Raw genomic sequence first — 23,393 nt, 5'->3', positions numbered from 1 at the left:
ATGTCCACAGATATACATAGCCAATGCTTCCGGCAGTTCCGTTACCATGAGGCTGATGGACCCCGAGAGGTTTGCAGCCAGCTCCATGGACTTTGCAACTACTGGCTGAAGCCGGAGAGGAACACCAAGAAGCAGATCCTGGACCTGGTGATCCTGGAGCAGTTCCTGGCCATCCTGCCCCAGGAAATGCAGTGCTGGGTCAGAGTATGTGGGCCAGAGACCAGTTCCCAGGCTGTGGCCCTGGCTGAAGGCTTCCTCCTGAGTCAGACAGAGGAGAAGAGGCAGGCAGAGCAGGTGAGGGGGTTTCCTTCACTCACTTCAAGCAACAACCTTCTCCTAAGGTTTCCTGGCCAGATATTTCTGCTTCTAGAGCAGTGGCTCCCAACATTATTGCCAGCAGAGACCTGTTTTGTGGAAGGCCATTTTTCCAGGGCCTGGTGTGTGTGTATGTATTGGGTTTTTTGCCACCCCAGGCTGCCCGCTCCATGGGGGGTCTTTAAATAAGGGGTAGGCAAAGGCTGCTGCCGTGCTGCCTCTTCTGCTCGCCTGGAATCTGGGTGGATGAAAGAGGTGGTGCTTTGGAGCCGGGCCGCACTGCCTCTTTCATCCGTCTGGGTCCCAGGCAGGTGAAAGGGGTGGTGCGGTGCCTCTGCTTCACTCCACAGCCCGGTTGCTAACAGGCTACGGACTGGTACCGGTTTGTGGCCCGGGGGCTGGGGACCCTGCTCTAAAGAATTCATTAGGCTAGGAAGAGTACCCAACCCTGACTCTTGCCCATGTGGTTGAACCAGTTCTGCTGGTCGATGCAGGGATGAAGAATCTGGGAGTAGGACAAGATCTTTCTCCTCAGCCTTTATCATTCCTTCTCTTTCCCATCTCCTTCTCTGTCCTTTCAGATGCAGGGACTAGGAGTGAAGACAGAAGCTAACTTCTCTGAGGAGGAAGCATCTCCTTTGGAGGAAGGACAGAGAGCTCAGCCCCAGGAGCTTGCCCAAGATGCCCTCTCACATAGTAAGGCTGTTCTGTGGCCAGATGAGATTGGGGCACACAGTGAAGTTGTTGGGTAGAAGGCTTAGGACAAGAGGAAAAAGAAATACTTTTGCACGTAACAAAGTTAAGTTCTGGGATTCAGTGCCACAGCATGTAGTGACCACCACTTCCTTATTCAAATTCACTAAAATATTTCTATGTCACTGTCCTTCCATTAGTGGGACTCAAAGCAGCTCAAAAAAGGAAGGGTGAATCAATTTGGGCACAGCAGTTAGCTATGACAAATGAGTGGAATGTCCATGCTCTGGAGCAGCATTGCTCTGAAAATGCATGGCTAATGGCCAGCTTTTGTCTTATGTATCCCTGATTAAAGGCTTTCCAAGAGCATTGGATGGGCTACAGCAGGGGTAGAATTCTAGCAGGAGCTCCTTTGCATATTAAGCCGCACATCCCTGATGTAGCTAGTCTTCTAAGAGCTTACAAGGCTCTTTTTTGTAAGCTCTTGGAGGATTGGCTACATCAGGGGTGTGTGGCCTAATATGCAAAGCAGCTCCTGCTAGAATTCCACCCCTAGGCCACAGTCAGAAAGAAGGTCGTGGACTACAGATGCCAGCCTATAGCCTGCTACTCCTCTGATGTTTGGAGGTGGCACAGAACTGAATGTGAAGTCAGAGTATCAGCAGACACTGGAATTTTCATATACATTGAAGTCACTTCTTGGTTTTCAGAGGGAAGTGAGGGCAATGTATCTTGTGATGTCATTTCTGCCCTCCTTTTTCTCCAGCCAGCCAGGACTGATGGGCCTGTGGGAGGGCCCAGCTGATGGCAGAACAGGGTACCTGGGCTTGGATCTGATCCAGCAGAGATGCTGTTGTCTTGTAGAATTCCAGAGATCACAGAGCACATTTCGGTTCTCACAAAAATCTCAATGGGTCAGCAGCATTAAGAAGTCCCAAAGGCTCATGGGCAGGGCTTTTTTTGTAGCAGGAACTCTTTTGCATATTAGGCCACATGCCCCTGATATAGCCAATCCTCCAAGAGCTTAGAGGGCTCTTCGTACAGGGCTCTTCGTAAGCTCCAGGAGGACTGGCTACATCAGGGGTGTGTGCCCTAATATGCAAAGGAGTTCTGGCTACAAAACAAAGCCCTGCTCATGGGTATCTGGTACATCTCTTCCCCCCTCCTATGATTGCCTAAAAATTGCTACAAATTGATTTGAGTGTGCCTATGGCAAGGTTCCTCAGCCCTGGAAAGGAGGGTGCACAGAGCAGGTTTCAAAAGAAGTAAACGAATGAGGGAGTCTAGGCGAGCAATCTTTCTTCCCTTCTTTGTCTCTGTCACAGGCAGTGGAGAGCTGGTGGTCAGCCGTTGTCTTGGTAGAGGTGTGGAAACAGCTGCTGCGCCTCCAGTCCAGGTAGAGGAGATAAGTGGTGGGGTGGGGGAGCCTGGATCCCCGCTCATTTCACAGAGTGGCTTTTGCTCCTCAGGTGTCCTGTGGGAGAGGCTCTGAATGCCGTGCCCATTCCCCATGCCAAGCTCTGCATCCTGCGTCCTTCCCTTCCAGTGTGCATTCTCTGCCTAGCATGATCTCTGATGAGGAAATCTGCTTTTTCTTCCAGCGTCCCTTTTCCTTTGAGGAGGTGGCCGTGGATTTCTCCGAGGCAGAGTGGGTGCTACTGGATCCAAGCCAAAGAGCTCTCTACAGGGAAGTCATGCTGGAGACTTATGGAAGTGTGGCATTTCTGGGTAAGGCTCTTTCATGGGTGCCAAAGGTGCAAAGTGCTGCCATTGGGATGAGGCACAAATCAAAATTTTGAATGTAAATACATTGTTTTCAGGCCTGCTTGTCTCCTGCTGGAAGTCTTGAGGAGTGGAAGTGATCATGAAAGTGATGTTCAGCATGGTCTGTGAGAGCAACCCAAGCTACCTGGCTGGCCCAGGGGCAACTGAGGCCAGTGTTGTGGCCATCACCAAAGCCAGAGAGGGTGTCCTGACCTGGAGTCAAGGAGGGCTGAGAGGACCTCAGAAAGGAGTCTGTTACCCAAATCACTTTGGTGTAGTGGTTAAGTGTGCGGACTCTTATCTGGGAGAACCGGGTTTGATTCCCCACTCCTTCACTTGCAGCTGCCGGAATGGCCTTGGGTTAGCCGTAGCTATTGCAGGGGTTGTCCTTGAAAGGGCAGCTGCTATGAGAGCCCTCTCAGCCCCACCCACCTCACAGGGTGTCTGTTGTCGGGGGAGAAGATATAAAAAATTGTAAGCCGCTCTGAGTCTCTGATTCAGAGAGAAGGGCGGGGTATAAATCTGCAGTCTTCTTCTTCATCACTCATGCACATACACCCCTGTAGCTAGCAAAAGCAACCTTCTGCTAGCAAACATGTATCATGAAGTATTTCCTTGAGATCACGTGTATTGTGGGATAATTCCCAAGATCGTAAACCTGTGCCTACCAGGGTTGAAATACAGACCAGCACTCAAAAGAAATGCAGGGTATGAGCTTCTTAAACAAGAAAATAAATTTATTAAGTGAACAGAAAGAGAATGTGGTTAGGTCAGGTAAATAAAAATTCAGTCAGTACAAAAAGGAAATAAGTGCACATGTGAAGTTCAAACACAATTTAAACCCTTTCCTGCACAAACTTCTTTCCTATGAAGAGGAAAATAAAAGGGAGGAATCATACAGGCCTACTTCCTGAAGACAACTGGGCAGCTCTAGAGAAGCACAGCAGAATAGGATGGAAAAGCAGAGAAGCCAGCATACAGTTGGGGTAACAGTCTGGGGTCCAAAACCTCTTATGAATTGAATGGACCGAGAGATAACTTTGTATACATTTCTGCTAAGATGAAGGAGGAGAAAAGGTGTTGGTACTGGAATCTGGGACTTGGTGGGAAAAGTTCTAGAGACAGCAGAGCTGGACTTTGCCAGCTGATGGCTGGAAAATCTAAAGAAGAAGCAAGAAAACACTGGATGAAATTTTATGCCTGGTTGGACATTCAAGACTCTTAAGATTCTTTGGTGTGATCTGTTTTTTTTCTCTTTCTTCCTGTATTTTATACTATAAAATTTACCTTTACTGGAATTGTCAAAATTATTAGATTAAAACAAAAGACTTATACTATACAATTTTAAAATGGATTATGTACAGTTTAGACAAAATAATGTGGGACAATTTATATAAAGAAAATATTGTAGAATTAACCTTGTATTCTTTGGAAGTATTTTTATGCAAAATAAGGTCAGAATGTATTGTGCTTTTTATCTCCCCTATTTTCTATTTCTTTTTTCTTCTGAAACTAATAAAACTTTTGAAAACTGGAATGTGGGAGTGATGAAAAGTCCATCTTTCTGGAGAGATGAGCTAATTTGAAAATGTTTTTTTGTGTGGAGGGGAATTGTGGATGGGAATTTTTCCTCTTTTGTTACAGGTAAAAGTCTCAAGGAGAAGTGTTCCTTTTGGGAAACTGAGGTCGTTTTCGCACTTAGCGTTTGCTCCCCTTATTCCGCGGCGCAATTATGTCCGGATCATTTTTCTCGTTTTCGCACATTGCCTCTTTAGTGGAGTCGCTTTCCATGAAGCCCCGGCTCAAATCGTTTTCGCACTAGCATCGACTTGAGTTCGATGCCCTGTCAATCATTTTTTTTTTAAGCGCAAGTCTGGTTGCGTAACTACGTAACAACGTAACAAGAGCGTCACGTGTGCCGCTTCTGCTTATGGATTGGCTGCAGCTGTAGCATCCTCCACAGCCCTTTATGTGTTAACAGAAGCATTCACAGTGGAGAATCTGGATGTCAACTTCCCGCCACTGATGGTGATTGGAGGGTGCTCAGCGCGCTCCGCGGAGTCGTCTGGGTGTCCCCAGTCGCCTCCGCTGGCTGCGTGGACTAACGCTATTTCGTTATAACGAAATGGTTGCGCCATAATGAAATGGTTATGGCGACACACTACACGTTGTTCAAACTGGAGAAAGCTTTTACATTTAAGCCTCCCAGCACTAGTCTGTGTGTGTGTGGCAGGTTCTTCCCTTCCCAGCCTCGCTCCCTCCCGGGTGGCGAAGCTGGGATTTCCTCCGTGCTCTTCCCCCTCCCCGGCTGGCGCTTGCAGCTGCAACGGCGACCTAACGAACTAATGAAATGGTTGCGCCATAATGAAATGGTTGCGTTATAACGAAATGGTTATGGCGACACTACACGTTGTTCAAACTGGAGAAAGCTTTTACATTTAAGCCTCCCAGCACTAGTGTGTGTGTGTGTGGCAGGTTCTTCCCTTCCCAGCCTCGCTCCCTCCCGGGTGGCGAAGCTGGGATTTCCTCTGCGCTCTTCCCCTCCCCGGCTGGCGCTTGCAGCTGCAACGGCGACCTAACGAACTAATGAAATGGTTGCGCCATAATGAAATGGTTGCGTTATAACGAAATGGTTATGGCGACACACTACACGTTGTTCAAACTGGAGAAAGCTTTTACATTTAAGCCTCCCAGCACTAGTGTGTGTGTGTTTGGCAGGTTCTTCCCTTCCCAGCCTCGCTCCCTCCCGGGTGGCGAAGCTGGGATTTCCTCCGCGCTCTTCCCCCTCCCCGGCTGGCGCTTGCAGCTGCAACGGCGACCTAACGAACTAACGAAATGGTTGCGCCATAATGAAATGGTTGCATTATAACGAAATGGTTATGGCGACACACTACACGTTGTTCAAACTGGAGAAAGCTTTTACATTTAAGCCTCCCAGCACTAGTGTGTGTGTGTTTGGCAGGTTCTTCCCTTCCCAGCCTCGCTCCCTCCCGGGTGGCGAAGCTGGGATTTCCTCCGCGCTCTTCCCCCTCCCCGGCTGGCGCTTGCAGCTGCAACGGGGACCTAACGAACTAACGAAATAACGCAACAGCGGAAAAGCAATAATATCGCTATTACGCAAGAAATATGAAGTTTAAAAAAAAAATGGCCGTGCGGGCACTTTTGGGAAGCGCCGCGAACGGCTGATGATTGGCCAGGGGGGTGGATGGGGTGGGAGGACGGAAAGGGAGAGGGTGACGCCCACAAAGCAGTCGATCCGGCGTGGATGGATTTCCCACAGCAAACTCTGCGGAGTGGATCCGGTGTGGATCCGGAGGTTTTCAAAAACTCCGGAAGCATGTTGAAAAACATACTCCGGCGTGAAACCCCTGAAGCGCTGGAGCAAACCGCAGCGCCGGAGCAACAGGTGCGAAAACCAGGAAAAGATCCGGAGGTAAATGGGGTGCTACGCCGGAGTAAACGCTAGTGCGAAAACGACCTGAGAGTTTAGATAGGCAGGCAAGTAGACACTGAGGCCGTTTTCGCACTCACGTTTTACTGGCGCCACGACCCTCCTCATGCCGGCGAATCTGCATGGATTTCGCACCAGAAGCGCCGGCGCACCCAGAAGCGCCGGCTACTTCCGTCGCTAAGCCAGCGCAAACGGAAATCGCAAAGATGCAGGAAAACGTTTGTGCTGGCTTAGCAACGGAAGTAGCCGGCGCTTCTGGGTGCGCCGGCGCTTCTGGTGCGAAATCCATGCAGATTCGCCGGCGTGAGGAGGGTCGTGGCGCCAGTAAAACGTGAGTGCGAAAACACCCTGAGTTTACATGATGGAGTAGGAAGAGAAATCTTCCTGTCCCACACTTAAGATAAGGAAGAAATTGCAATGCTGGCCCATTGCTCATTGTCTTGATTATTTGGGTCATTATTCAGGCCATATTAGTAGGGAGGGAACGCCTTAGGTCCTTGGGGAAAAGGCTCTTTGGTGGACTCTCATCAGATAGGGCTTTTGCCCTTTGGAGGAGTTGCTTCACATTCTTTGCATGCTTTCAGCGTGACTCACAGTCATTTTGATATCAGTTTGATCCAGACTCCACTTTTCATTGCTAGGCCCATGCTAGTGTACAGGGATCCAAAACGGAGTCCCATGCCATCAGGCCAGATTCTGATTTCTCAGTTGTCAACCTTTACAACACATTCTTCCCCCTGAATGGGATTAAGGCTATTCGCTCTGACTGTAATCTGGTGTGGGCTTTAATCTTGACCATATTTCCATTCTTCCAGAAGAATTTTTCCTCTTCCTTGGATTGCTTTCCCATATAAGTATGATAATTTTCTCTGTCTCTTTGCCAAAGAAGCCAGAAATGTAGCAGGGACAACTTAAAACAGTCAGGCTGAATGAGGCAAAAGGGTCATCAATGATTCTCTTCAGTCATCACCTAGATGCTTTAATCCCCTGCCCCCTTCCCAAAAAAACCCAACATCCCTTTCAAAACCATGGGGGGGGGCCCTGAACTGCAGGGTTCACTTGTTGAGATCTTAGCGTCTCCCTGCCCTTCAGCAAACAATTTTTTGGGGGGTGGGTGGGGGGAAGAAGTTCTGCCCAAGGAAATGCACACTCGTGAATGAGGAGTGCCTGACTGGTGGCTTGGCTGCTTACATAGGTACTGATTGGACCTCGTTCTGTATTCCAGCAACAGATGTAGAAGAGACACTTGGGGAATTCCAGGGGATCTCTTTGGGAAAAGACAGAAATGAACAGAATGAAGGAAACTTCAGAGATAGAGACTGACCAAACGGGCAGATGGGAAGCCACTTTTAATGAGTATATTATTGTATATTTTAATGTACAGCAGGAACAAGGTCCTGAAACACTTGGAGTATGGATGGAATTTTAAGTGCAAATCAGGTATCTTTGTCTGGGTGCTAATGGGATCTCTCTCTTTATTACCAACAGGGGATGATCAGGGAAATGAGAAGGACGAGGAATTGCATCAACTATCACCAGATGAAGACCTGAGAGGAAACTTCAGGACTCAAGGCAGACCCAAGAGGCAGAAAGGAAGCCACATAGTCGAGAAGACGGATCAACCCATCCCTTTCCAAGGTAGGGATTTCTGTGAAGCAGTTCACATGGTGGAGGAAACGTACAAGTGCTTCAAGTGTGGAATGATTTTCTCAGATGAAACCCAATATAATGTCCATTTGCAAATGAAGAGTGGAAAGAAGACCCATCAAGGCTTGGAGTGTGGAAAGAGCTTACTTTGTAGAGCAGAGCTCCCTAAACATCAACAGGCACATGCAGGAGAGAAACATAGTTTCTCAGACTATGCTGAGAGTTTTTCAGAGAAATCAGAACTTATTAAACTACAAAACATTCATTCAGGAGAGAAATTGTTTATCTGTTCAGAGAGTGGAATGACATCCTCTGATGGAAGACAGGAAGATCTGCATTTCCCAGGGAACATTATAATGAAGGCATGTCAATGCTTTTGGTGTGGAAGGTATTTTAAATACAAATCGCAGCTGCTGGAGCACCAAAGAAGCCACACAGGAGAGAAACCTTTTGAATGCTCAGAATGTGGAAAGAGATTTGGTCGGAGCAGCCATCTTCACAAGCATTTAAGAACTCACACAGGGGAGAAAGCATTTGAGTGCTCAGAATGTGGAAAGAGATTTAGTGTGAGTGGCAATCTCCTTCTGCATCAAAGAACCCACACAGGGGAGAAACCTTTTAAATGCTCAGAATGTGGAAAGAGATTCAGTCAGAGAGGCAATCTTCAGATGCATTTAAGAACTCACACAGGGGAGAAACCTTTTGAGTGCTCAGAGTGTGGAAAGAGGTTCAGTCAGGCTGGCGATCTCCTACTGCATCAAAGAACCCATACAGGGGAGAAACCTTATGAATGCTCAGAGTGCCAAAAGAAATTTAGTCGAAATTATGACTTGCTAAGGCACCTAAGAACACACACTGGTGAAAAACCATTTGAATGCTCAGAGTGTGGAAAGAGATTCAGTCGGAGCGGCTATCTCCTCCTGCATCAAAGAACCCACACAGGGGAGAAACTCTTTGAATGCTCAGAGTGTGGAAAGAGATTCAGTCAGAGTTTTGTCCTGCAAAACCATTTAAGAACCCACACTGGTGAGAAACCATTTGAATGCTCAGAATGTGGAAAGAGATTCAGTCAGAGGGGCCATCTTCACAGTCATTTAAGAACTCACACAGGAGAGAAACCTTTTGAATGCTCAGAATGTGGAAAGAGATTCAGTCAGAGCGGCCATCTTTATAAGCATTTAGGAACTCATGTTGGATAAAGCTTTTGAGTGCTCAGAATGTGGAAAGAGATTCTGTCAAGAGTGGCAATCTTCCACAGCAGAGGTGGGGAACAGTGGCTCTCCAGATGTTTTTTGCCTACAACTCCCATCAGCCCAAGCTAGCATGGCCAATGGCTGGGGCTGATGGGAGTTGTAGGCAAAAACATCTGGAGAGCCACTGTTCCCCACCACTGTTCTACAGTATCAAAGAATCCACACAAGGGAGAAACTTTTTGAATGCTGAGAGTGTGGAAAGCAATTGTGTGACAGTAGCAATTTTCAGTGACATCTAAGAACCCACACAAAGGAAAAACCTTTTGAATGCTTAGAGTGTGGAAAGGGATTCAAGTCAGAGTTGAGATCTCCTACTGCATCATCAAAAAATCCACACGGGAAAAATGTTATGAATGTGCAGAGTGCCAAAAGAAATTTGGTCAAAATTGTGACTTTCAGAGACACCTAAGAACCCACACAGGAGAGAAACCTTTTGAATGCTCAGAGTGTGAAAAGAAATACAATCAGAGTTGTTTAGGGTTGCCAATCCCCAGGTGGGGGCAGGGGATCCCTCGGTTTGGAGGCCCTCCCCCCGCTTCAGGGTCGTCAGAAAGCAAGGGGAGGGGAGGGAAATGTCTGCTGGGAACTCTGTTATTCCCTATGGAGATTTATTCCCATAGAAAATAATGGAGAATTGATCCACGGGTATCTGGGGCTCGGGGGGGGGGGCTGTTTTTTGAGGTAGAGGCACCATATTTTCAATACAGCATCTAGTGCCTCTTCCCCAAATATCCCCCAAGTTTCAAAACAATTGGACCAGGGGGTCCAATTCTATGAGCCCCAAAAGAAGGCACCCCTATCCTTCATTATTTCCTATGGAAGGAAGGCATTGAAAAGGTGTGCCGTCCCTTTAAATGTGATGGCCAGAACTCCCTTTGGAGTTCAATTATGCTTGTCACAGCCTTGATCTTGGCTCCACCCCCAAAGTCCCCAGATATTTCTTAAATTGGACTTGGCAACCCTAGAGTTGTTACTTTTAAAAGCATCTAAGATCCCACTCTGGTGAGAAACAAGATGAATGCTCAGAGTGTGCAAAGAGATTCAACAGGCGTGGCCATCTTCAGCAGCAGCAAATAATCCATAAAGGGGAGAAACCTTTGAAGTGATCCTAGTGCAGAAAGAAATTCAGTCAGTGTAGCCATTTTCACAAGCATTTAAGAACTCACATGGGGAGAACCCTTTTTAGTGCTCAGAGCATGAAAAGAGATTCATTTGGAATGACAGTCTTTTAAAGCATTTGAGAACTCTCACAAAAATGAAACTGTCATGATCCTGGGCCTAGTGAGGCCTACATGCTTCAGAGAAACCTGCCTAGGAGTTAGTACAGAAAGCCTACATTTCCCAGGATCCCCTCAGTCTCTCTGATTGGGTGGCAAGGTTTTGGAGGGAAAACTAGCCCAGAGAGGGGTGGGACCTGGGGGGGAAACATAAAAGGGCCAAGCACAGACATGGTGTGTTCTTTCCTGGATAGGCTGTAGACAGGGAGGTTCTGTCTAGAAGGCTGAGCTGGAGTCAGGCTGGAGTCTAGAGAGCTTGCAGCTGGGAAGAGATCCCTCATCCAAGGGAGGTGGTGAGTTTGGTATTAGAGCAGGGAATGTCTAGTTAGTTGCATCAGGACTTCTGTTTATTTGCACCCACCTTTACTGTATATATATTTAGCTGTTTTTACCCATTTCTTATTTGAGCACTGTAAATAAACTGTTGTTATTATACAGCTTGGGTCCTCATGTCTCCTTGGTCATAGTTAAGAGATATTTACTAATAAGGAAGACGGGTGGTTGGGTGTGGCAGCCAGTAGAAGGCCCTCCTAGACCCCTACTGTGTGACAGAAACTCTTGAATGTTCAGAGTCTGGAAAAGCCAAAAAGCTTTTCACAAAATATACCAGAAATTTATATTTCTTACATTAACTAAATTTTAAAATGGGTTAGAATTCTTTACCCATGTCCCAGATCCAGGGTGCTGACTAATTACATATTTTCCATGTCATTCTCTGTTGAGAATGAGCTTGAGATGGTGTAGTTAATGCTGTTAGGTCCTGTGATTGTGTCGTCTGGGTGTATGTGGCAGCAAACTTGGGTTTATTGCAAGCTCTGATACCGGTGTCCTTGCTCAAATGAGATGTTGTATTACCTGGCCCACACAGGGCTCAAATCCATCTCCCTCCCATCAACCACCTTCTTTTCCACAACTGCTACTGCTACTGCAGCTGCACCTTACCTTGCTTTCCCCCCAGCTCCCTCAGTGGTTCTTCGCTTCCTTCCTCTTGTCCCTCTCTCTGCTTCCCTCCACACACACGCACAGAGAGCTCCATGGCTTTTTCTGCCAGAGAGATACAAAGACAAGCTTGCCTCTGTCTTTCTGCCTCTCTCTCACCCTCCCTTCTGCTTGCTTCTCCGGGGCTGCCATTTGACAGTTGCCTACATTGCACGGTTGACTTTCTTGATTAATTTCAGTAAGGTTAGAAGCTTGCCCCTTAGCTTTTACTGTATGGGTAGCCCAAGGGGCTGGTGGCAGGTACCAGAATTGATGCGTGTATGGAAGCATGTCTCAGGTTGGGGTTTTTTGCTAATTTTGTGCTTTGCTTGCCTGTACCAAGAATCCCTTGGATTGGGGATTCTTAAAAGCAACTTATTCAACAAATATATATTTAGGCTATACTAGACATCACAGCGATTCATTAGCAAAGGATTGAATGAAGTGTCTAAGGCTGAATTCAGATGGCCAATTTGGGCTGACACAAGAACGACCCACATCCAGATCAAAAAGGCATGTCCAAACACGCACATCTGGGTCCTGTCTCGCCCCCACCCTTAGCTCATCTTCCACTGTTGCTCCGCTGCTTCAAAAACCTATCAGGTAGAAAGTGGTAGCAAATCACTGAAGCACTTCCAGGGCACCTTTCCCGGCCATCTGAATTCCAGGGAAGCGTTGTTCAAGTGCTTCAGCATGTTGGACTGCTTCTCCGGGGGGCGTGCAGCAAATAGTTCCTACTGTTCCAGCAGTAGGCTGCATGCTGACTGCCTCGGGGGCACTTTTCACTATGCCAGCTTTAGTTTGCAATGGGAGGCTGCTGCCCCAAGCTGCCGATCTGTATCCAGCCTATCTATTGGTGCTGTAACTCAGGATGCATCCCTTAAACATATGCTCTGGGAATGTTGAGTCATTTTCTCAGAATACATTATTACTCATATCAGTTCTGTATTAGAATGTGCATTGATTTTTGAGGATGCTTATGTACTTTTAAGCTATCTGCCCATCCTTTGGAGGCTAACCAAAAAAAATGGCCCCTCCATGCCCTTACTACAGCTAAAAGCCTCGTATTACAACATTAGAAAGGTAAATGTCCACTTCTGGTAAATCAGGATTGAAGACGTTAAAATTCTATCAATATCTGAGTGCATGGCATGTAGATGACAATTGTGTAAGGACTTTTTTGATATTTGGACATTTTTATAGAAAAGTATGTGCCAGTACTGTTGGTATATTTTTTCCTCTATGTATACCTTTATTTTCTTTTACAAAACTATTTAGTTGCTGGATTTTGAGGTCCCCCCCCCCCTTGTTAAGAAATAATTTTAAAAGAGTTGGACCAGGATCTGGAATACTGTTGTTCAAATCCCCCCTTTGCCATGGAAGTTTACTGGGGGGATTTGGGGTCAGTCACTTTCTCAACCTAACCTACTTCACAGACTTGTTCTGGGTATAAAACAGGTGAAGGAGAGAATGATGTTGTATAAGCTACTTTGTGTCTCCCTTAAGGAAAAAAAGAAAGGAAAGGTCCCCTGTGCAAGCACGAGTCATTTGACTCTGGGGTGATGTTGCTTTCGCAACGTTTTCATGGCAGACTTTTTACAGGGTGGTTTGCCCTTGCCTTCTACACTTTCCCCCCAGCAAGCTGGTACTCATTTTACCGACCTCAGAAGGATGGAAGGCTGAGTCATCCTCGAGCCAGCTACCTGAAAACCAAGCTTCCACTGGGGATCGAACTCAGGTCGTGAGCAGAGCTTAGAACTGCAGTACTGCACCTTTAACACTGCGCTACAGGGCTCTTCTAAGGAAAAAAAGCAAAGTACAAATAATTAATTTTCAGCTCTTCTTCTGGTATAACAAACAAGCAGTGTTCAATGTGCTCGTAACAGGTTCCTGAACCAATGCCAAATTTGGAATGTTTATTTTAGAATGAAATCACACCCAGAGCAAACTGCAAGAAAGAAGGCAAGATAGATGTGCATAAAATTATGCATGGGGTAAAAAAAAGGGTGAAAGAATTTTTTTTCTCCACAGAGCACTTGTTCATGAGTAATTAATGGTGAAAATTGCTACCAGCAGACATAGTGATGGCTGGTAGCATAGACAGCTTAAAAAGAAAATGAGACGTTCATGGAGGGAAGGTCCTTCAATGGCTATCAGCTATAGTGACTAAAGGGAACCTTTACGGCTTGAGGCAATAAACCTGCCAGTCGTGGTGCCTAAGGGAGACCTCCATGCTGAGAGCCATCTTTTGAATGTGTACAACATGAGGCAACACTGAGGAAAGGGCTTGTTCTCTGTGGCAGGGTTAAAATATAAAAAAATTCAAAAGATGAAGCCAGGAATTCGTCTGAACTTACAACTGATTTCCAAACTACAAAACCAAATTCCTCTGGAGGAAATGGCAGCTTCATAAGTATACTCTATGGTACCATAAAGTTTACAAGATACTGAAGTCCTAGGGTGACATCGCATCCCAGGTGAGCTCCCTTCCCTTCCATCCCCAAACTCTGCTCCCTCTCACTGTCCCTAAATCTCCAGGAGTTTTCTAAGCTGGAGTCCGCTACCTCTCTATGCTCTGTTTATTGGTGCCACTGGTCTCATTTTACTTAATGCAAGCAGGCGGGGCTTTGTAAGTGTGACTTGCGAGCAGAATTCAACAGGTAACGCTCCTCCCCCCCCCCCCCCCATGAGTTCTCTCCTGAGGAAAGTGAAGCCCGGCGCGGGCAAAACTCGGTCGCTACGAGCAGCCCCTTCCTCGAAGACCGCGGCCGAGCCCTTCCTGAGGAGGAGGAGGAGGAGGAGGGCTCTTTCCATGAGGGAAACCCCAAACGCCCGCCTCAGCCGCCTTCTCCTCCTCCTGTTTCCCACCGCTTCGGGGCGGGCTTTCTCTGCCTCTCTTCCCTCCCTTTCCGCCGCCGAGCGAGAGAAGGAGGAGCGGCCAGCCGCGGGAAGGGAGGGGGGGGGGACGAGAGGCGGCATCTCCGGTGGCCACCCGCCCGGTGAGGGGAGCGGAGAAGGAGGCGGGCGGGCGAGCGAGAGAGACGTTCCCTCAGGCGGGCGACGCCGCTGTGAGGCGGGAAAGCGGCCGGGCGGCCCTGAGGAGCGAAGGGGGCAGCAGCGCTTCCCTCCCAGGCGGGGCGCTCCGCTTCGCTAGCCTCGGCGGGGACCCGAGATGCCTTCGCCGCCACCGCCGCCTCCTCCTTCGGTGCCCTGAAGCGGGCTGACTCTTCCCCGCCAGTCCCAAGTTCCCGGCCGGCGGAGCCACCATGAGGAGCGGCGAGGACCTGGAGGGCTTCGACGGCGAGGCGTCCAGCACCTCCATGATCTCGGGCGCCAGCAGCCCTTACCAGCCCACCACCGAGCCCGTCAGCCAGCGCCACGGGCTCCGCGGCCTCCGCTGCGACCCCGACTACCTGAAGGGAACCCTGGGCAGGCTCAAGATCGCCCAGGTGGTGGGTACCCCGCGGCGGGAGGAAGGCGGGCTTGGCTCCGCAGCCTGGGATCGGTCGATTCTGCGTCGGGGATCCGCCTTCCTCGGGTGTCATTGATTATGTTTACGATCTCTCCGTTTTTCTCCAGGGAATCCACTTTATGTGTTAGGCTGGGGTCTTCTGATTCTACCCCAGGGATCCGCCTTCGTTGCCGTTTATTGTGATAGGGTCTTTTCAGTTCTTCTCCAGGGATCCAGATTCTTTATGGTGTTGGGGGGATCTTTCAGTTCTTCTGCAGAGATATGAACATATATAAACATATGAAACTGCCTTATACTGAAATCAGACCCTGGGTCCATCAAAGTCAGTATTGTCTACTCAGACTGGCAGCGGCTCTCCAGGGTCTCAAGCTGAGGTTTCTCCAGGGTCTCAAGATGAAGCTATGACCTTCATAGTCATATTGGGGGTCTTCTGCTTTTTCTCCAAACACATCTATCTTCATTACCATGTTGGGATCTTTTGGTTCTTTTCCACCAGGGATCCCCCATTTCTTCTCCAGGGATCCACCTTCATTACCATTTTGTGGATCTTCTGATTCTTCTTCAAGGACCCACTTTCATTATTATGCTGGGGTCTTTCCACTTTGCAGGGATCCATCTTCATGATCATGTTGAGGTCTGAAAGTCTGCATTGCCCCTGCATCCCATAGCCTCGCATTGAGAATCCACAGAATTTGGGACTGGCCCTGAATTCAGACAGCTTTGAAACTTGGTTGGATTGTCCCCCCTACCTTGTTTGGTTCACGGGCAGCAGCAAGCCTCCTTTATTTTCTAGTGTGGTGTTACAGTCAGAGTGTTGGGCCAGTGTTCAAATTCCATGGAACTCAAGCTCTTCACATTCTCATTTATGCCTGCTTTACATGGTTGTTGTGAAGCTGAAATTGAAGAGGTGAGAACCGTATTGGTTTTTCTGAGCTGCTTGGATGAAGGATTGGGTGGAGATGGTTTGGTTGGGGGGGAAGATCTCTCTGAGCTGCCTTGAGAAAGGATGGGATGAACATGTATTGGGTAGCATTTTAGGAAAGATGGAGACACCCATGATCATGTTATGATTCTGCCATGATGTTCATTGGATGATCTTGAGCCACTCTTTTTCAGTCTAAGCTACCTCATAGGGTTGTTGTCAGGACAAAAAGAGAAAGATAATCTTGTAGATTTTTCTCCTTGCAGGGAGGATGGAGTAACAGTGCATTGAAGATCAAGATGGGTAGCTATGTTAGTCTGCCTGGCATTGTAGCAGTAGAAAAGAGTAAGAGTCCAGTAGCACCTTAAACACCAACATACCCTCATAGCTACCACAGACTTTGTTACTCTTTAAACTGCTACTGGACTCTTACTCTCCTTCTTTGGAGGTTTTCAAGCAGAGGCAAGATGGCCATGTAGCAGTGCTGATTCTGTGAATTTAGGCAGATCATGAGAGGGAGGGCGGGAAGGGTTGCATCAGTGCTTAGTTCTCGTGGCCCTTTCTTACATGCCCAGGGGAATACTGATCACCACTTTGGGGTCAGGAAGCAATTTTTCTCCAGACCAATTTGGCCAAGGATCCTGGAGATTTTTTGGACATGTAACAGGGGTCACTGAGAGTGTGTTGGGGTGGGAGAAGTATTTTTGAAGTTCCTGAATTGTGTAGGGGGTTGGACTAGATGACCCTGGAGGTACCTTCCAACTTTATGATTGTAGTGCATAGATAGTACGTGACTCTGGGGGCGGGGGGGTTAGCAATAATCAAAAATGACTATGATGCTTTTGACCAACCTAGAAGCTTCTTTGTATCAAATGCTCCAAATATTATTCTACCTTTTAGCCTAAGCAGTTCTTGGATTTAGAGGGGAGGTTCCCTGGGGAAGAATGGTGGAATACTTAGCATTTACTTAATGCTTTAAAACGGTCAGAGTGCTTTGTGTACATTATCCAGCAACCCCATAAGATTAGTATTATCATCATGGTATTGCAGAAGGGAGCATGGGGAGAAGTGAGCAGTGGCTAAAATTACCTGTTCAGTTTATGGCGGAGGGAAGATTTGAACAGCAGCTCCTCTGAGGACCTCTGTTCACTAGAGGACCTCGGACTTAAATGTTAAGTAGGCTTTGCAGTTCCTGTGTTGGTGGTCCACCCTAGCCTCTCCATCCAATACTACCCCTGTAGGAGACACTGGCCTCCTCCCTGTAGGAGACATTGGCCTCCCAACCATCTCTTGTACCAACACTTAGAATATTTTCCTTTATGGGTATCTTTATGGTGTTTTCCCTCCTGTTCACACCCCACCCCTGCATTATTGTTCTTGCATAAAGTATCCTGATCTTGTTGAGGAAGGATTAGATAAGGAGGTAGGAGAAGGACACTTTTAGATAACAGATGACATTCTTCATGATCACTAGCATTTATTTAGCCTAGAAAGGTCACCTTTTAAGACTAAGTGAAAAGTGGCAGATATGAGGTCACTTCTCTTCTGGTATCTGTTTTGCATTGTTTGTTTCTCATCTTGATTCGGTCAAGGTGTATATATTTCTACCACCTTTTAGTCTTTTCAGCATATTTGCTGTAGTAATAATGGCTCTGTTAGCTACAAACATTCATGACCCATTAGACTAGCGAGTCTCTTAAATTACATTTTTAAATTACTTTTTTACTCTTCCTTTTGGTTTTGGATAGTTGAAGTGGGAAGTACCACGGCAATCATGTTTATGATTATTTTCATATGAAGCTGCTTTATGGAGAGTTACACTGTTTGTCCACTTAGCTCAGTATTGTATACTGACCAGTAGTAGCTTGTTATAGTCTTGGGCAGAGAGTGGTCTTTCCCAGTACCTGGAACCTAAAGTCTTCAAACTGGAGGTTCCCGTGAACTTGGGACCTTCAGTGTGCCAAGAATTTCTGTCCTCCCTGAGCCATAGATTTCTGCTGTTAAGAGAAGAATAAATCTTAGCTGCATGTTCTACAAGCAGTTTCCAATCACTAACAAAAAAACTTCTGTATATATTTAGAAGGTCTCTTCTCTCTACATTTTTCAGGTGATTTTAACATAGGTGACTACAAGAAGAAAGAAATTGGGTGTACTGCCAGCTTTATATTTGACCTGCAAACTGTATTTTTGTTTTAACTGCAAGGTGACTTACTGTAGGCACAGTATGATGGAGAGCCACATGATCTCTCTTCTTGTCAACAGGGAATTCTAATGTCAGATCAGCTGAGTTAATGAGGCTTGGGGGGGGTGGGGAAAGCCTGCTCAACTTGTACTATCCTGTGATTGGACAATTGTTGATCCATTCACAGGATCATGAGCAACATAGATTTCTAGTGCAGTGTGAATTGTGATGGGGAAACAGCCATGACTACCCTAATTTTTTCCTAGCATAAAAAGTGCATAATATAAGTAGCAGAAATAGCTGTGTGTCTCACATAACCGAAGTGAGCGTTTATTCTGAGATAAGTAGCTGATCTGACTATTATGTATTGAGTGCTTTGTTTTAATATTTATCATAGTGCTGGCTTCTTTTTCCTGGCTGTTCTATGGTTGCATAGTGCCTGAGAGTTCTAATCTTTTAGTGTCATCTAAGATACTAAAACAAAATCCCCGTAATTTTTTTTATTAAGAACATCACACAACTTTTGTTTCTGGATTTTTCTGTGGAACTCACATAGCTAATTTTTTTGTCCACATTGGCCATATTGTACCTACCAGACTTCTCTTGCCAGTTACAGCTTTTATAACAAAAGAAGGTGTGTGTATAGCGGTATTAATTTTTTACTGGCTGTTGACTGGCTTGTTTGACTTCCTTTGTATTTGTCATTGAGGTGCCATTGTTCTTATCTCCGTGTTTAAACAGTGCTCTGCTTGCATTCTTTTTGCCTTTAAAAAAGGGTAGTTCAAGATCAGAGGTACTGAGTGAGGAGTGCAAAATTTTACATATTTTGAGCATTTAACTGGAAAATTAATGTAAAACTCTCCTGTCAGAGACAACTTAGGAAGAATCATGTGGCATGAAAAAGAAGTGTTAGGATTTCTCTAGAAGGTAACAGGGTGGGAAAACCCTGTCACTGACTACATTCTTGTAATCCTCACTGGTGGTTATTCTGTATTTCTGGAGTGGTGTAGGATTCCTGGAAGGGAAGTGATTCTCATGCCATTGCAGTTTACTATGAGTTGGTAGAAATGGTAGAAATGATATAAGAACATAAGAGAAACCATGTTGGATCAGGCCAGTGGCCCATCCAGTCCAACACTCTGTGTCACACAGTGGCCAAAAAACCCACAAGTGCCATCAGGAGGTCCACCAGTGGGCCAGGACACTAGAAGCCCTCCCACTGTGCCCCCTCCCCCAAGCACCCAGAATGCAGAGCATCACTGCCTCAGACAGAGAGTTCCAATGATAAGCTGTGGCTAATAGCCACTGATGGACCTCTGCTCCATATGCTTATCCAATCCCTTCTTGAAGCTGTCTATACTGGTAGCCACCACCACCTCCTGTGGCAGTGAATTCCATGTGTTAATCACCCTTTGGGTGAAGAAGGACTTCCTTTTATCAGTTCTAACCTGACTGCTCAGCAATTTCATTGAATGCCCACGAGTTCTTGTATTGCGAGAAAGGCAGAAAAGTACTTCTTTCTCTACCTTCTCTATCCCATGCATAATCTTGTAAAATTTACAAGATTATACTTGGTTTAAGTTGCATTGAAATGACATACAAGTCAATGTGTTATCCTGATTTCTTTAGTCTGTTTGAATTAATTGGAGACCAGATGTCAGAGGCCAAGTTCACTTTTGCTTTAAAATATATACTTCATTTATACCCTGTTTCTCTCCCCAATAGGGATCCAAAGCAGTTTACCTTATTCTCCTCATCTACTTGCTGTTCTTTTTGTCGTGTGTGGCTTTATGGTGTTAATGTTACAGATAACCCAACTGGACTTAGTTCTCCTTCATGCTGCAGTTCAGAGCTATTTGTAAATGCCATGTTTAAACCCAGGCTAGCAGTAGAAGGCACCAAGCAAGGTAAAGCTTGCGAAGACAGTCACATTGACATGCTATGAAAACATATAATTACAGGTTGTAGTAACTAAGAACTTACCATTACATTATACCCTTCCATGTTGTATAGCAGGGGTGGCCAAACTCTGGTTCAGGAGCCACATGCGTGTGACTCTCAAAGCCCCCATCACCCCATTGGCTGGCTTGGAGAAGGCATTTGTCTCTTTAAATCACTTATCTGAGCCAAGCCAGCTAGCAGCCTGGAGAATGCATTTAAAGTTAAAGTTGCTTTCTTTCTACCTCTACCTCTCTCCTTCCTTCCTTCCTTCCTTCCTTCCTTCCTTCCTTCCTTCCTTCCTTCCTTCCTTCCTTCCTTCCTTCCTTCCTTCCTTCCTTCCTTCCTTCCTTCCTTCCTTCCTTCCTTCCTTCCTTCCTTCCTTCCTTCCTTCCTTCCTTCCTTCCTTCCTTCCTTCCTTCCTTCCCTTGTGGCTCTCAAACATCTGACGTTTATTCTATGCGGCTCTTATGTTAAACAAGTTTGGCTACTCCTGTTGTATAGGCTGAAGCGTAAAGTGGCTTGAGCAGTATTAAGAATATTTCAGCTTTCTTTTTATTTTTAAAGTGAAGTTTCTACCTTTAAGTCTTGAGAACGAAAATACTGAAAACGAAGAATTAGATGAAAGTGACATGCAAGCAGTATGTGTCTTTCTTGCATGTTGTACATGAATCCAGGCTTTAGCAGCAGTGCAGGACTGCAGCTTCATTAAGCCATGCCAGTTCTCTCCATGTCTCACAAGATTTGCTTGGTATCATTGTGCCAGAATTTAAACACAGTGACATCAGGGCCATCTTAACAGCATTATGGGCCCTGGGCAAAGCACTGTACTTGGCCCCTATGACAACTACTCATAGGAATAAAAATGTAAATGGTTATTAGTACTGCATCATACACAGATTAATATGGGGCCCCTATTCTTGTGGGGCCCACGGGCAAGTGCCCATCAGGCTCATGCATTAAGACAGCCCTGAGTGACAGGAAATAACCTGTGGATAGCTGAAAGTGGAAAATGGTTTTGTGAGAATTCCGATGACTGGAGCTGAGATCCCTTTACATGTTACAGCAGTAGGTCATTCATTGTGGCTATCTGTCTATATTTCTTCAACTGCATGTATGTTCCATTTCCCTTCCATATTTTTCCATGATACAAGCCCTTGCTTTCCCAAGCCATCACAATATACATACACCCTGTTCCAACATCCAGGGACTCTGCCAGCAATAATCCAATGTGTCAAAATGAATGACTGACTGTCTGAATTTCAGCTTATGTTCAAATTCTTTTAGCATATTACAGTCTGGCACCCAGAATCTGGCTTTATTGAAGCAACTTAAAGAATATCAGGTGCAAAACCAGGTTTGCAGTTTATGACAAGATACAGTAGGTCAATACTGAAAGTACAGATAGATAATTTAGTCATAACAGGCTATTTATAGGGGACTGTCAGCTGTTTGTGCACATTGGAGATTAGTTTTTAAAAAACCATCTTTTCTATGTTTGTTAAAGGAGACTTATTTCAGCAGGTACACAACTGTTAACTGCGAACTAAAATTTACACTTCTCATTCTTTCCATTTGGTAGGAACTTGTGGTGTTTTGTAAACTGCAGAAGAGATCTATTTCAGGCCTCCCTGCTCTGAAAGAATATATGGCCAGCAATTTTGTAATTTGGGGTGTTCACTGGCACATAATTGGCAGGCAGTTCAAACATTGTGGCGGGAAGCCTTGTCACTGAAGTAGAGAGTCTGAAATGTGTTTCTAAAGAAATTTGCAGTGGAAAACTTGTACTTTTGGGGGGGCATAATTCAAAACACATTTTTGAGTGGCTTTGTTTCAACTCAGGGTAGAAGGTAATTTTTCTGATTACTCAGTGTGGGGGGGACCCTTTAACTCTCTGAGTTCTAAAATGTTTGTCCACTTTGCAATCCAGAGCTAATATTTGTTGCTCAGAAGTTTTATATGCGTATCAATATCCTCCTCTATGGTGTATGATTTCCTTGAAGCATACTGTCATCTGTGGGTGACGGCAGTGACTGACTGTTTTGAATTGTTCACTGCAGGTTGTCGTGGTACTTTCTGCCAGATATTGAACATGTTGAAGTAATTTGCCAGAGAGGTTTCTGCTGCTCTATCCTACTTTTTTCTCCATTTTTTCCCCCCAGAGCCTGCAGTAGGCCATTTTGGCTGTCATTTTGGCTGTGCAAAGTTTTAATGACAATCTTTAAACCTCAGACAGGTGGAGTCCCCCTGTGGTTTTCTTGATTTGATTTGGAAGTTCACATTTCACAAGCCTAGATTTCCTCTTTTAAAGGGAAATGTTTAAACTGGAAGCTGCCTAGGGAAAGGGACACAGTGTGCTGATGTTAATTGTGGGAGGTTTCTTATCTGTTCAGCAAATACTTCATTGCATTCCATTTCCTGTGGGAGCAGGAACAAAAAAGCTGCACATCCTAATATATATATATATATATTAACATTTCTATGCAACTTTTCCACCCAAACAGGATCTCCAAGGTGGCAAACATTAAACTATTTTGGCATTAAAAACATTTAAAATAAAGTACACGGGGTTTTTTTGTAACAGGAACTTCTTTGCATATTAGGCCACACACCCCTGATGTAGCCAGTCCTCCAAGAGCTTGCAGTAGGCCCTATAAGAAGAGCCCTGTAAGCTCTTGGTTACATGAGGGGTGTGGCCTAATATGCAAAGGAATTCCTGCTACAAAAAAAGCCCTGAATGTACAGATATAATAATACAGTACAAACATAAAATCCCCAAACCAAGGAGGAGGCCAAAAACAGTTATTTGGGGGGGGGGGGGGGGGGAATGCCAAACAGAACAAAGAAGTCTTCACTTACGGCAGGGGTGGGAAACCTATAACATCATTCGCAGGCCATAAAAAATTATCAACTTAAAAAACAGTGTTCCACCAAGGGAAAATGATTCAGGCCAGCAAAATTAAAGCAAATAATTGTTTTTCTATTTGAAGTCATGTGGGGAGAGCCTAATTCGGCACACACACAAACACCCGGCCTGCCGCCCTAGGCAAATGCATAGGGCCAGGGCTTTTTTTGTAGAAAAAGCCCAGCAGGAACTCAGCATATTAGACCACATCCCCTAATATTAGCATATTAGGTCACACACTCATTAGCATATTAGGCCACACCATCTGGGATAATCAAGTGCAAACTGAACCCAGGGAGGCTGCCACACAGTACATCTGGGTCCTGTGATCTCTGCCTGGCCCTGGGGAGGTTGCTGCACAGTGCTGCCACAGGGAGGCTGCCACATGGCTCAGTTCCATCCAGCAATCTCCAAGGGCCACACCAAATGACCTCTAGGGCCGTATATGGCCCTCGGGACAGAGGTTCTCCACCCCTGACTTACTGGCAAAAACACAGTGATAGAAGCAGACAAACAAATCTCCTTTGGGAGGGAGTTCTGAAGGGAACAAGAGACTTTCCTTCTTTGTGGTTGACAAGCCAAGCTTGGGATGACAG

General features: G+C 46.0%; 2 protein-coding genes across 2 annotated transcripts in view; both read left to right on the top strand.

Annotated features, from left to right (window-relative positions):
• On the top strand, positions 1-10,229 carry LOC132582297 (zinc finger protein with KRAB and SCAN domains 5-like). The gene is made up of 6 exons (XM_060253834.1): positions 1-294; positions 897-1,011; positions 2,334-2,404; positions 2,610-2,736; positions 7,712-7,861; positions 10,138-10,229. Exons 1-6 carry the CDS (start codon positions 1-3, stop codon positions 10,227-10,229), a joined length of 849 nt encoding a protein of 282 aa, XP_060109817.1.
• A 4,187-nt stretch (positions 10,230-14,416) lies between these two features.
• CMTM4 (CKLF like MARVEL transmembrane domain containing 4) overlaps positions 14,417-23,393 on the top strand; it is a 40,945-nt gene continuing 31,968 nt past the window's right edge. Inside the window, exon 1 of the mRNA XM_060254414.1 lies at positions 14,417-14,830. Coding sequence (XP_060110397.1) covers positions 14,645-14,830 — 186 coding nt within the window. The 5' untranslated portion in view covers positions 14,417-14,644. The remainder of the gene's footprint in view (positions 14,831-23,393) is intronic.

Source organism: Heteronotia binoei, chromosome 14 (genome assembly GCF_032191835.1).
Source record: "Heteronotia binoei isolate CCM8104 ecotype False Entrance Well chromosome 14, APGP_CSIRO_Hbin_v1, whole genome shotgun sequence".
Classification (NCBI taxonomy): domain Eukaryota; kingdom Metazoa; phylum Chordata; class Lepidosauria; order Squamata; family Gekkonidae; genus Heteronotia; species Heteronotia binoei.
Note: the sequence above shows the minus strand (reverse complement) of the source record. Positions and strands in the feature narration are given on the sequence as shown.

What these genes read in the sequence shown, in the direction of transcription:
- LOC132582297 (XM_060253834.1), top strand. Translation starts at nt 1, where the DNA reads ATGTCCACAGATATACATAGCCAATGCTTCCGGCAGTTCCGTTACCAT. An exon ending in AGAAGAGGCAGGCAGAGCAG is followed by an intron (nt 295 to 896) that starts GTGAGGGGGTTT and finishes CTGTCCTTTCAG; the next exon opens with ATGCAGGGACTAGGAGTGAA. An exon ending in CCAAGATGCCCTCTCACATA is followed by an intron (nt 1,012 to 2,333) that starts GTAAGGCTGTTC and finishes TCTCTGTCACAG; the next exon opens with GCAGTGGAGAGCTGGTGGTC.